Genomic DNA, 12765 nt, shown 5'->3' with positions numbered 1-12765 from the left:
TTATCTTTCCAGAAATTGAATAATTTACAAGAGATCATTAAAAATAAATGCAGAATCGTGCATGTTTGAAGAAGTTTCTTCAATTGTTTTCACTCCCCATTCACATTAGGCTGCAGTGCTGCTAATGACTGAGGTGTCAGGAAGATGGAGCGTGAGGCTTCGGTAAACATAGGCGTTTCTTCCTGCAGATTGGAGTAAACAGAAAATGAATGACAGTTGTCAGGGTTTGGGGAAGGGAGGGGGAGAGGGCCTTTGAAGACAGATTTTGCTGCCCTGGATCATATCCCCTAGGATATTATTCCATAGATAATCTCACTTACCTGGACAGGACTTCTTGTGCGTCCATGGGTATAAGGAAATTAGAATCTGGCCTGAAACGGATTTGCCCAAGTTATGTTATGACATCGTGGTGGGTGCTGAGCAACATTTGCTGTAATGTGGCTGCAGGCGAATAATACATGTAGGTGTTAAGGGAGCAGGGAATGTTGCTAAGGCACATTGCAGAGCGTGTCACCCCGAAATCAGAAGGCAGGTGTCATCAGATAGCAGGTGAAACGCCACGGTGTCCTGACTTGGATTGGGACAGCGCTTGAACACACAAGGTGTCTAACCGCATGTTAAAGAAAGCCCCATTTTTCTGAACAAAAGCTGCCTTATTGTTGCAGAGTATTGCAGACGAGTACTCCAGGTGCTAATGAGGCAATGCTGCCTCCATGCAGCCGAACTGAAGATTTCATTTTCAGTTGACTTTGAGCTTAGTTACAGGGAATCGGGAGCTCGCCGCGGCCTCCTAACAATGCAACAAGCAGAACTTGCGAAAGCTCCTCAGCCCCTTAACAAACTGTGAGCGCTTGTTTTACTGAGCAAACCTAGCTGCCAGTAGAGCATTACTCTATGGAGAGCTGTAGGCTCCTGATAAGCTCCGCTTTCTCTGTGCTGGAGCTGAGACGTGCTGTGTGTGTTACAGAGGTAGCAGAGACAGTGTGGTAGGGAACTGGCTGTCCCTGTGCATCCTTGCTCTTGTCCTCTATCTTGCCACTGATGGTGACAATGAAGCCGAGTCCGGAAGAGCAGCAGTGAAGGAAGGCAGGGACCTGATGGAATACGTTTTCTGTTGTTGTAACACCGTTTGGTTTTGATTGTGTTTTTCCAGTTCCAGGTGAACCACCAAGGTCTGTCTCGGTAACTCCCCACACCACTTCCTCTGTGCTTGTTCAGTGGCAGGTAGGTAAAACACAGCAATTGCTGTAACGTTTCTACACTGACTTACCTGGGTTAAGCTGCGTGGCGTAATGGCACAGTGGGAGCAGGTAACTTCTCTGCACTGGGTATCCCTAAGCACACTCAGAAGGCAGAATCCAGTTTGACCGGTGACAGATGGAAATTTCTGGTCCTCTAGTTTTAGTGGGGGGGGGGGATACTAGAGCTACATACCTTGATGGAGACAAAAGGAGATAACGGGGTTCCTATGAATGCCTGAGCTTGTTGCTTTTACACATGCTCCTGCCCTCTTGTTGGCGTCACTAGGTTTCAGTCTTTACACGTGGATTACTTAGCTGTGTCACCCATGGTGCTGATCAGGCACTGAAACAGTTCTGTCAGTCCAGACTGCATACAGTCTCCTCTGCTTGGTGTCTAAGAGGACTGTCATGCTTCTTAGAAACTTCCTGTGCACTCTGGCTCCTTTATAGCTATTTTTCCGGAGTGAAGGAGAGCAGGTTTTGGACCTTCAGCATCATTCTGAGCTGACTTTGGAGATTATCCATGCCAGATCTGCTCTACAAACGCATGCATTTTCAGTTTCCATTCCTATCCATCTGGCTTAGGGCTGCTCTGATTTGCCAGATCTTTGTATGCTGCTGCCTTAAGACATTGTCTTGCAGATTGAGCGTGAATACAGGAAACCAGTGGGGTAATATAGCCTGAAATCCTTTCCAGGGATTTTCCTACCCAGGAAAATCTATGCTTCACCTTGCTCCTGAGAGAGAATCCTGCCCTCATAACAAGGCTGTCTTTCAACAGATTGTATTCAAATGAAAAATATATACGCAAGTTTACGGTGCAGGCTCAGCACCTTGCATGTTGGAAGAATATTCTTTCATGTATGAAGGTCTGTCTGTTCCTGTGCCAGCAGTTCCTGGAAGATATGCCTAGCTTTACAAGTGCACAACAGACAGCAAAACACTAAATAATGCCAACATCACTTGGAGTATGTTGAACAAATAGAAGACATGTTGAACCATTTTACTGGAGGAAATATGTCTTGGTATAAATCAACTGTCCCGCCTCCAAATCAGACATAGCATGGAATGAATTGACTACAAGGAGAACAAACAGGGAAGACATAATGTACTGTAGGAGTAACCCTTTCTCCAATTGACTGGTTATTGGTGGGTAATTAATATGAAATAGGTGGTTATTTAGATAATTGGATGCTTTATATTTCATGGAAATGAAATGGGATAGTTGTACCACGGCCATCTCAAGGGAGTCACAGGCGATTACATGTCATTACTACACATATATTAAAAGGGTTCTGGTAATTCAGCCGTACTATATTTTGCAAATAAACAAAAATCTTCAATGCCCACAATAGCCTACAATTAACAAGGAGTTGCACAGTAGTATTAAAGAATAATGTATACAAAAAGCATCAGCCAAGCTGAAGGAGGGGGGGAGGGGAGCTAGCCAAGCAAAGCTGAATTTTTAACTTTGAACTTAGTTAATAATTCACAGAGCAAAATCCAGATGCACCATCTGTGCTTTAAGCTGCTTGGTCCAATCAGTCCATTATTTTTAAATAAAAAAAAAAAAAAAAAAGAAGGAAGAGATTCTATCCATTGCAGACAGTTGTATTAATAACGCAAGATTGATTTTAAAAGTACTGGGCAATGTTTAAGTTAACTTTAGGATTATGAACTGCCCTGGCTCCGTCTTGGGCAACTCGCATGATATAAAGAACTTGTTCATGTTACTTCCATACCCCATACGGGCTGCCACTCATAATCACTTTACCTACCTCAGCAGATCCCTGGGGCCTTGCTTCAGATAAATACAAAATCCTAAATAATCCTTTATGTCAAAAGTAGAGTTTTGGCCGTGACAGACAGATAGGGCTAGGAAGATCTGACCTCTCTGTAAAGTACCCTTTTCAAGAAAAGATCATCATTTTCATGGCAAGGAGGAGGAAACATTTTGGTCCATTTATCTTCCGAGTATCTTTGTGCTAAATTTAAAGGAGGAAATAACTGGAGAAACACAGGAAGGCATGAAAAACAAGTCATCTGTCAGCAGATTAATGTGCCACTGCGACAAGGAATTAAAGAAACCGCTTTTCGTTAACTTTAAAACAGAACGCGGAGCAAAGTTGTATCACTCGTATTCAGTAGGGTTTTCCGTCTTTTGAGATTGTATGGGAAATGTCCCCAAACGTGCTCTTCTGTTGTTTTGAAGTGCTGTGTGACACATCTCACTAATTAAAAAGTGAAGCAGAAAAAGGCACTGGACCATTACAAGAGAACTTTCCTTCCAGATGAAACATGATTTACGTCCAACTAAATGCAAATCCAATTAATGTTCCCAGTGTCTCCTCGCTGAGATTGTTAGTTCTGCTGCTTCTCTTCTCTGACTTGGCTGCACACGCAAGTCATGATATATATTGTTGTCTTTTCCTTCTTCCCCATCAGGAAAAGAAACCATTCCTCCGAGTTATCATTGACTCTCCCTTGCAAGTAGGGAAGTAGGGAGGCAAATTAACTGCCAATAATCGCTTGTTGAGATAGCACAATTCTATTACAATGCTATTAGCTAAAATAAAGCTAGTACAATATGGGGAAAGTAAGACAAAGACCAAAGGATGAAAAAGAAAAAGGACTGTGGATTATAATTACCAGGAAATAACATCTCAGTGGCTTACAGTATGTCTCCCCTTTGCCCATCCCGGAAGGGAGACTTTTCCTTTTGGCTGGAAGATGACGGATGACGCCGTCCTGCAAAGACGGAGGAGAGGGACAGGCGGTCTATTTGCACAGCGCCTCGTACAGCATGGAGCTGGTCTGCGGCTGGGGAAGCTGGTGGGACAAGAGAAAACTGTTCTGCTTAGCTAGAGAAGTCAAGGCATTTCAAAGGCTGAGAAAACTGGATAAAACACATTGGGGAAGCAGACATGCCGGAGCAAGAAGAACAAGGGAAAGTGAAACCTAGGGCTGGCGCAAAAATAACTGGGTCTAAACTGACAAAGAATAAATTGGGTTGGAAATGAAAGGAGGGTTTTTAACCATTAGAGCAGTGAGGCTCTGCAACAGGCCTCCTGTAAAAGTAGCGCGAGGCAAGTACGTGCCCGGCCTGAAGACAGACCTTGAGCGGTTCATGAAAAGGACGGTATGATACAGTGGTCCGTGATACAAGGGGACTGCACGCAATGACTGGAGGTGGGCCTCTCCCATTCCTGGTGCTTCTGCAATACCAGCAAAAAATATTAATAGTAGTTGTCATTGGGGGAGTCTCTCAAAGACTATACAAGGCCCAGAAGACGACGAATGCACTCCTGCATCCATGCAGACAGAGTAGAAGCGACTTGTGCTGGATTGTTCTTAATGGGCTCGCTCTTGCTGGGACCGCTACAAGGAACGGCCTCCTGTTCTTGCTAGCTGCATACTTTCCTTGTCATCTGTTAAGGTTATCCTCAGAGGGGTTCTCTACACTTGTCTGTAACATAGCCTACCCTCGTCTCTAACACAGAATTTCTCCTTTTTCCCAGTTTCCTCAATTCTAGCCCAAAGAAATACCATCCCCCTAAGGCAGATGTCTCCCCTTCCTGAAATACAGTCAATTAATGGCAGGTTCTTTGCATTTTGCCTACCCAAGAGCTAGGCTGCTGCTGAACACTTGCTGCCTTCCCTGTTTTGGATGATTTTAATCCTTTCTTTACTAGCTTTATTTAAATTGCACATGGCGTTAACCATTTCACTCAGTGTTACGGCTTCAGTGGTGGACAGAGTTATCGCTATACAAAGTTCACGAAACACACGGGGATCTTTCCAGGTTAAAATCATTATCCATTTATCCTTTCAGCCCCTTAAGTTTCACTGCAGGACTCTTTCAAAGATAAATGGCTGAAGTTTCTTCTCTTCTCTGCCACTGTAAAACTACATTAGGCTCCTAAAAAGGCACTTGTTCCATACGCCCCGGCTCCCATCTCCTGTCTATATTTACTCAGACAAAAACCTCCTCTCAGTATAATGGAAGTCTGTAGCTGGAGAAAGACCTCAGGGACTGCTGACTAATTCCCCTGCTGAAATGTAAGTGCTGTTGAGTGCTGGCAGGCTATGTGCTCCAGAGGAATAAGGGTGTGAATGGCTGGCCCGGCGGCCGTACATGCTTACCATCCTGCTCCAGGCTGCTGTGCGGGAGAGCCAGGTTAAGCTCTCAGGTCCGATGCCTGGCCTCAGCTCGTCCAAAGCAGGGGCACTTGGTCTTGTGTCTAACAGCCTCGCTACTTGAGGTTGAAGGAGCCCAGGTGAGCTCTGTCCACTCCCTCTTTACCAGAAAGAAGACGGTGACGGAGAAAAGAGAGGGCTCCTTAGGATCCCCAGGAATTTTGTATGGGCTCCTTGGGGAAAAAGAAACAACATCTGAATGAGGATTGCATTATTGCATCTGGTATACTGATGGGCGAGAAACTTGAGAAACAATATCCCTTGTACGTTATATCAGAGCTCTTCTCCTGACTTGCACGTTTCTGTTAGAGACGGTTCCCTCTGGCCCAAGGGGAGTCTGCTCTGCTCTAGCCCAAAGTAAATGAGTGGCAATATCCCATCTGCAAGGAGGGCTGTTACCAAATATACCTGTTTTTTTACTATACGAGTTAAAAGCCGTAATATACAGATCTGTATTCAGCTTCTCATCAGTATGCCTCTAAAGCCACGCTGAATCCAGAGCGTGCTATTAGCAAGCTGTCCCCAAGAACAGCCGCAAGAGAATTACTGTTTCAAAAATAATGCTTTTGCCAAAAAAAAAAAAAAAAAATTGATTTATCTTCTGTCTGCTGAAAGTCTGACATATTGGCTTCCACTTCTCCTGCTTATTGGAGGCAATGGGTAGGCACTTCTGAATTTTTTGCATCTGGTTTGGCTATATAGTTTATCACACAAAGGCAGGGAGCTTAGGTTGTAGTGAACTTTGGACTTTTAAATACAGAGCCCTTTGTAAGTACCCCATCTGAGTTAAAATAACAGAAGTGCCATTCAGCTCTTTTGTGTGTAAATTCCATGAACTTTAGCTTGCAAACATTAAGACTGGCTCCGTTTCAGCCTAGGGAGCTCTGTGTCCCCTGTTGCACTGAACCCTGTGTCTGCTTAAGACCATCTGAGCCAAGGTCTGTATTGTCTGCTGTTTGCTGCATTGCACATTCTTACCAAATGCTTTCCAAATATGAATTTCTTGCAGCCACCAAAGGTCGAGAGTCTGAATGGCTTGCTGTTGGGATACCGGATTTATTACCGGGAGCTGGATTATGACCCTGGCTCTGGAACAGAGTCCAAGACCATTAAAAACCCTTCAGCTTTACGAGCAGAGCTTACACGTGAGTAGACAGCATGTGTTTCGGACACATTGTGGCATTGCACGGTAATCCTTCATTCCACTAGTGTCCCCTGCTCACCCCCGGGGGAGACTGTACATGTGTTTCTAGGGCACTGAATTACTTAACACTTGCATACAAAGGATGGAGATGCTCAAAGATGGGGACATTTCCAAGATAACCTTGAAGTCTCCAAGTATTTTTTGTTCCGTAGAGAGAAAATAGAAAATAAATAAAAAAGTCAGAATCTCATCATACTGGAGTGCAGGTTAATAGTACTCAATTACCCCTTTATTGATCCACATGGAAGGGGAAGATGAGGAGAAGAATTAGAGAAACATGAAAAGGAGTTTTAAACAGAGGAAGGAAAAAAAGGAGAGGAGGAGGTGGCAGAGAGGGACAGGAGGGGTATACCAAGTGGGGGTCAGTAACCTTCCAGATGTGAACCGGCAATAAAGGAGCAGCTTTTGCCATGATTAACATCCATGCACCTACTCACAGGGCACATCTACATGTGCTTATTAATAAGCAATAAGCTCTGGAGCTTATCACGTCGGAGCTTATTGCTGTTAGGTACGCATGTGCCCGTGTGCCTGGAGCTTAGCACATTTTGCTGGGTTGCAGCAGCCCCCATTGGCAGGAGGTCCAGGGGATCAGCCTGCCAATCCAAGGCTGCTCCTACCTGGCTCAACGTGCTGCAGAGGGGCACAAAGGTGCTTCAGCACAGGACTAGCCAGCAGGCAGCCCCCACGCTGAAACCCCCTCGTGCCCCAGCCAACCAGCTGGGTGTCTATACATGTGGTGCTGCAGAATAAAAAACTCTGCAGCAGGATAGTACTTGTATTTACATGTACTACCCTGCTGCAGAGCGTATTAGTTTCATACACACTAATAGGGGCGCACGTGTAGATGCTGAGACGTTTACTGCACTGTTAATTAGTCAACCGTGCACTAAGTGTCTTGTGGAGATGCACCCATAGAATAAAATACTATTCATAGTAAGTACAAGCCATAGAATTGGGCCCAACAGGACTGTTCTGACGCGATGGTATCCTGCCTCATCTCCTTGGTTTTGGAGAATGCAGAATGCCTGTCTTTGAGCAGGGTGTTTTAAATATACCGATTTTCTACCTGTGGAGGGTAGATTTTTTTTCAAATAGCATAAGCATCAGATTCTGCCCTGATTTATGCCCTCAGATGCCTGGTAAGGGCAAGGGGGGATTGTAAATCAGAATGTGGCCTAATAGTCTGTAGCTGCCTATTTAATACTGTTCTACTATAAACCACCCTGCTGGGCTTTTTTCAGGCAACTTGGATAGAAAAAGAGAGACAAAGACGGATGTATTTTCAAAGCAGCTTCAGCTCTGAAAGTCTTACCCGAGTGTATCTCTGTTCCACATGGACCTGCTGTTTTTATACAGCTTGCTAGTCTCGTTCATTTGCACGAGGAATATTGAACCTTGAAAATAATTCTGTGCAAAACTTAATATATATTTTAAAGAAATAAATCCCATCTGAGGTCAAGTGTTGCGATTTACATCCCGCATTTCAGCTCTTTATCCCATAATGCTCCACAATTGAGCTTTGGCATGTTGAGAAATAAGCCTGCGGAACAGTAGCTGGAATTTTCCCCATAGAAATTGCTTCCCTCCGACTCATTTGTTCTGTATACGCTGACAAGCCGTACGTTTCCCCGCGTTGTGTGTTTGTATGATTCTCTGTTTGGTGAGGAAGTGAGTCTAGCCCTTGTGAATGAGATGCTTGTGATGGGTTATGAGAGAGTGATGTGATTTTATTGCCCTTCAAGGTACAGTCCTGACGCTCAAACTGTGTATGTGTGCGCTGCATCATTTCCTTCTGTCTCTGCTCTACATCATTTGCAATAACTATTTCCCTGCACTGTAACAAGCTTTCTGCTTTGCTTACCCTGAATAGCCCAAAGCAGCTTCAAGATAGTGAACAGCAGCTCTGCATTAACGACGTATGAATTAACACGTAAGTGCACACTGCCTTTAGATGAGACACTTTATAATGGTTGGGAATGCACTATGGGCAAGCTCCTGTCATTCTCCTCGCTGGATCAAGTATAAACCAACTCAGATTAATGAGTCAGCTTCCTTGGATTCCTGTTCTTTAAACCTTTGTTTTCAATATATCAAAAGATATTGGTGATGGAAGTAAGTGACTGTTGTAAAAAGATGGCTGCTAGGTAGGTGAAGCATCATTGACTGCAACTTCTCCGTATTTCTGATGCTAAGTGAATTTTGATTCTGCTTGCCTCATATTTCACAGTCCATCTGAGTTTAGTTGAATCACATCATTAGTCCTTTGATTCAAGCATTGGGGCACTCAGGCATTCTGCAAGTTACAAGGCCAGTTTAGAAAGGACCCAAAGAATTTGTATGCAGCTCAGAGATGTTTTCAATTGGAAATGAATAAAACAGTGTTCGACAGAGTTAAAAGGCAAGTTGCTTCATGGGGACAGCGGTTCACTAGGCAGGTTTTGCTCCAGGCTTCTGAGTTACAGATTGTCATGGGGTAAAGAAATGAAGCCCTGATCCCACATGCGCTTGCATGCATGAACTCACATATGTTTTGTTTCCTTCCATATTAGCACCAAACCCCTAACTTGTAGCAGCAGCAATAAAAGTTTCTCTGTCTGAGTTGACAAGCGCCATAACTCCAGACAGGATGGCTCTTTCCTCTACAGTATATCAGTGTTTCATTTGTAGGCTGGCAAAGCCTCGATCATGTATCAAATATCATCTAGTGGGTATCTGAAACCAGTGAGTGATGCTGGAATCTGACTCAGATATATGGGCAAAAGACTGCTGTGGAGCTGAAATGAGAAGGATCAGATTCACTGAACTTGCCCCAGACTGATGTGATCCACAGAGCTAAGGTGCAGTGTGATTCACAGGTAGCAGGGAAAGGTACTGGCAGAGGAAGGAATCCAGAGACGTCCCTAATCCACGCACACATGAATAAACAATGCTATTTTAAGGACCATTTTTTAATATAATCGTCCTGTCTTCCAAAGTATTTTTGTTCTTGGATCCTTTCAGTGATCCATATTTCTTTTAGACTCGGTGACTTCATTTTAAGACAGAAGTCCTGGAACCTGTGGGCAGCTGCAGTCTTCTGGGACCGTTACATGATTCTACTCCACCCTCTTTTTAATTGATTTAGTAATTACCTTAGTGCCCTAGATTTTTGCCTGCTTTTTCTCTCCTTGCTCTCACTCTTCTTCCCCCATCTGTCAGAGTAGTCCCTGCATGTCAGCAAAGAAATTGGGAGCCTGGTGGCCAAATGGAGTACAAGAGGTTTCAAATCCCCCTTGGAATCTGTGATCAATGTCGAAATTGTAATCACTTCGAGAAAAATGGCTGCGCAGCCCTTTGAATGGGACTACAGACTCCCCTCCGTCAGCCTCCATCTGTACCGCATTTCAGTTGCAACAGTGCTGTTGCTAACTATTCCCTGAATAGACAGGACTCTGTGGCTGGGGAAAGGCCTACAGCTATGATATTTCCCATAAGCAGAAAGAAATAAGAGTCTGGATCTTGACCTTTTAGAGTAGGATCTTCTTTTTGAACAGGCCCGCCCTTAGGCACAGCTCAGGCATTTTGCTCTTTCTAGTCAATGACTGAGAATTATCCCTTTTAGCCTGTGGACAGATGAAACCGCCTTAGGGTCAGAGCAATCGCTATATTTGGGGTCAGACTGATATGGGCTATGGGGGGGAAGGGGGTTGCCTTTTTTGCCATCTTCTGTAGGTACAGGATGGTTTAGCTAGGGAGGATGCTGCCTCAGCCTGGGAGTTGAACTCGATGACCTCTGGAGGTCCCTTCCGGCCTTACTTCTTTACAAGTCTGAGTAACGTTTTATACCGGTGAGCTCAGCACAACGTGAGTGTAAGAAAGTAATAGGCAAGTAAGCAAATCTGAACTGGGATAACTTCACCCAGTTAAAAGGAATTAGGGGCAAAGGTCTACTAATATAAATAATACCAGTCTAGGTTTTGACTGTGTGCTGCCATCCCAGCATAGCCATTTGATAAACACGAGCAGGGTATTTATTAGTTACTATTGTCTTGCACCTAATGACAAAGCCCTTGCCTTAGGACAAGTGATCTGTATTCATTTCTGACTCCAGTGCTACTTGCATTGGTCTACAAAACCCCGTGTAATTACACCAGGGTTTGCCGTGTCAGTCCACACTCTTGAGAAAGCAGTAGGAGATCTGGGGGTGGGGGGGATAGACTGAGGTCTTGTCATAATTATGAAAGTTATTACATGTCATTACTGTGGCGATGTGTGAATTAGAAAAGACGAGCTAAACAGAGCCAAGTAAGAGACTCTCACATTTCAGTAACTTGTTTCCAATATTCTCTCGCTATATTGAGTGAGCGAGAAATGTGGCTATAAAGGGATAAGGGAGTATTAAGTGGGATGTTAGAAGTGTCAGTTTTTTGATGTAATAATTTACATTTCCAGATTTGAAGAAGTACAAGAGATATGAAGTTTTAATGACAGCCTATAATATCATCGGGGAGAGCCCTACCAGCACACCTGTGGAAGTGTTTGTCGGCGAAGCTGGTAAGTGACTGGAAAATGAATTGCTTTAGGGGTTGAGAGAGACCCTGGAGTCTCGGAAAGATGCTCCCATAGCCAGGATCCCCACACAATTTTCCACAGTGCCTCCTTCAGAGACACGGTGGGACTAACAGTCATTTGCTGTTGGAAAGCTGATACATCTGCAAAGCCCAGAATGAGGAACGCAAATGCGTGTGGAAGAAAGAGCTGGGGGAGGAGGGAGAGAATATTTTTAGCAGTTCCAAACAAATGAGATTAGCTTGAGGAAAGAGTTGACTCAAGGTAAAGAAGTAAAAAGTGGAGCATAAGAAAACTAGAAGGGAAAAGAAGAGAAACCAGAAGGCAAGGGTGACCCAGGAAGCAGGTTCTTTTATTTTATGGCCCCCCTGTGAGGAGCATCATCCTATGCACATGTGCCACAAACCTCTACGTACATTGGCATCTACTGGATCCACGGAGGGAAGTGTCTTCCAGTTCGCCGTAGCTCTGCAGTTCACTGCCTCCCTTGGGAAAATGAGAACTCTTTACCTCTGTCTTCAACGTGACCAGGATGAAAAGCCTCCCCAGCAGTAGATCTCCGCGTGTGGCTCTACATCTCTATATTACCTGTTAGGTATCTAGAGCATCCAGGCTCTATGTGTTTTACAAAATGCAACTTTTTGATCAATTTAAGATCCCTGCCCTAACAGACTTAAAACCTAGAGTACACGGGCAGAGTGTGCATAATCAAACACTTCAGTGCTTCATGCGAGACAGGAGACGGTACTAACCCAGTGCTGACACTGTCCCCCGCCGTAACACTGCCTGGAAGAAAGCGGGACTTGAGCCAATGCCGTAGTTCACCTTTATAAAGGCTCCAACTGATAGGCTTGCACCGGAGTCGCTGTGAGCTTTAATACCAATCCCAATAGCAAGCTTTCCTATCAGGACTTCATACACAGTGGTTACCCAGACACACGTCGGCTCTCAGCATGTTGTTCAGTCAGCTGCTTTGAAGCAATCTGGTTTCACTTTTGTTCTTTTATCTTTAATCTAAGTCTTGAAGGGTTGATTTCAAAATCCTGAGTTAATTGTTTTTATTACGACTTCATTAAAAGACTAGATTTTTCTGAACTAAGACAAACAAGTTATTAACTGTGCATAACCTATTTCAAGGCTTGCTGGAGCGTTCAGTATTTGAAGAAAAGCTTCATAAATGAATCAGGGGAGCAGGCCTGCATTGTGGGTGCAGTTAGGGATACTTATTGAGCTGTTAGTATTTTGTTAGGACTCCAGCTTCTTGCAAAGATGGCGAAGGAAGCTCCAAGTGGAGCCAAGTATGTTTGGCTTCAGAATGAGTTTTCTTTGCAGAACTAAAGAGCTCATCACAGCACTGCAGCCAGCAGAGACACTTACACACACACCAATTCAAAAAGTAAGCCGGGGAAACAAAGGGAAGCTGCTGCATTATGTCTTCATCTCCTTCAACCCAAATATTGATCACAGGAATTCAACCAAGTGGCAGAGAGACGGAGGACGGAGAGCCCAGGAATATACTGTGACATCTGCATGCAGTGCGTTCTGTGAGACGCAGGGGTGACAGTATCACTT

General features: G+C 44.3%; 1 protein-coding gene across 3 annotated transcripts in view; it reads left to right on the top strand.

Annotated features, from left to right (window-relative positions):
- Positions 1 to 12765, top strand: part of SDK1 (sidekick cell adhesion molecule 1) — a 667914-nt gene that overhangs the window by 595873 nt on the left and 59276 nt on the right. For 2 of the 3 annotated variants that reach the window (XM_019542016.1, XM_019542015.1), the window contains exons 32-35: positions 1154 to 1224; positions 6448 to 6583; positions 8516 to 8575; positions 11077 to 11178. In XM_019542016.1, the coding sequence (XP_019397561.1) occupies positions 1154 to 1224; positions 6448 to 6583; positions 8516 to 8575; positions 11077 to 11178 (369 nt within the window). The remainder of the gene's footprint in view (positions 1 to 1153; positions 1225 to 6447; positions 6584 to 8515; positions 8576 to 11076; positions 11179 to 12765) is intronic. The other variant, XM_019542017.1, reaches the window with a different exon arrangement.

Source organism: Crocodylus porosus, unplaced genomic scaffold (assembly GCF_001723895.1).
Source record: "Crocodylus porosus isolate Cpor-Errol unplaced genomic scaffold, CroPor_comp1, whole genome shotgun sequence".
NCBI classification, from domain to species: Eukaryota; Metazoa; Chordata; order Crocodylia; family Crocodylidae; genus Crocodylus; species Crocodylus porosus.
The sequence above is the reverse complement of the archived record's forward strand: the minus strand, read 5'-3'. Positions and strand labels throughout refer to the sequence as shown.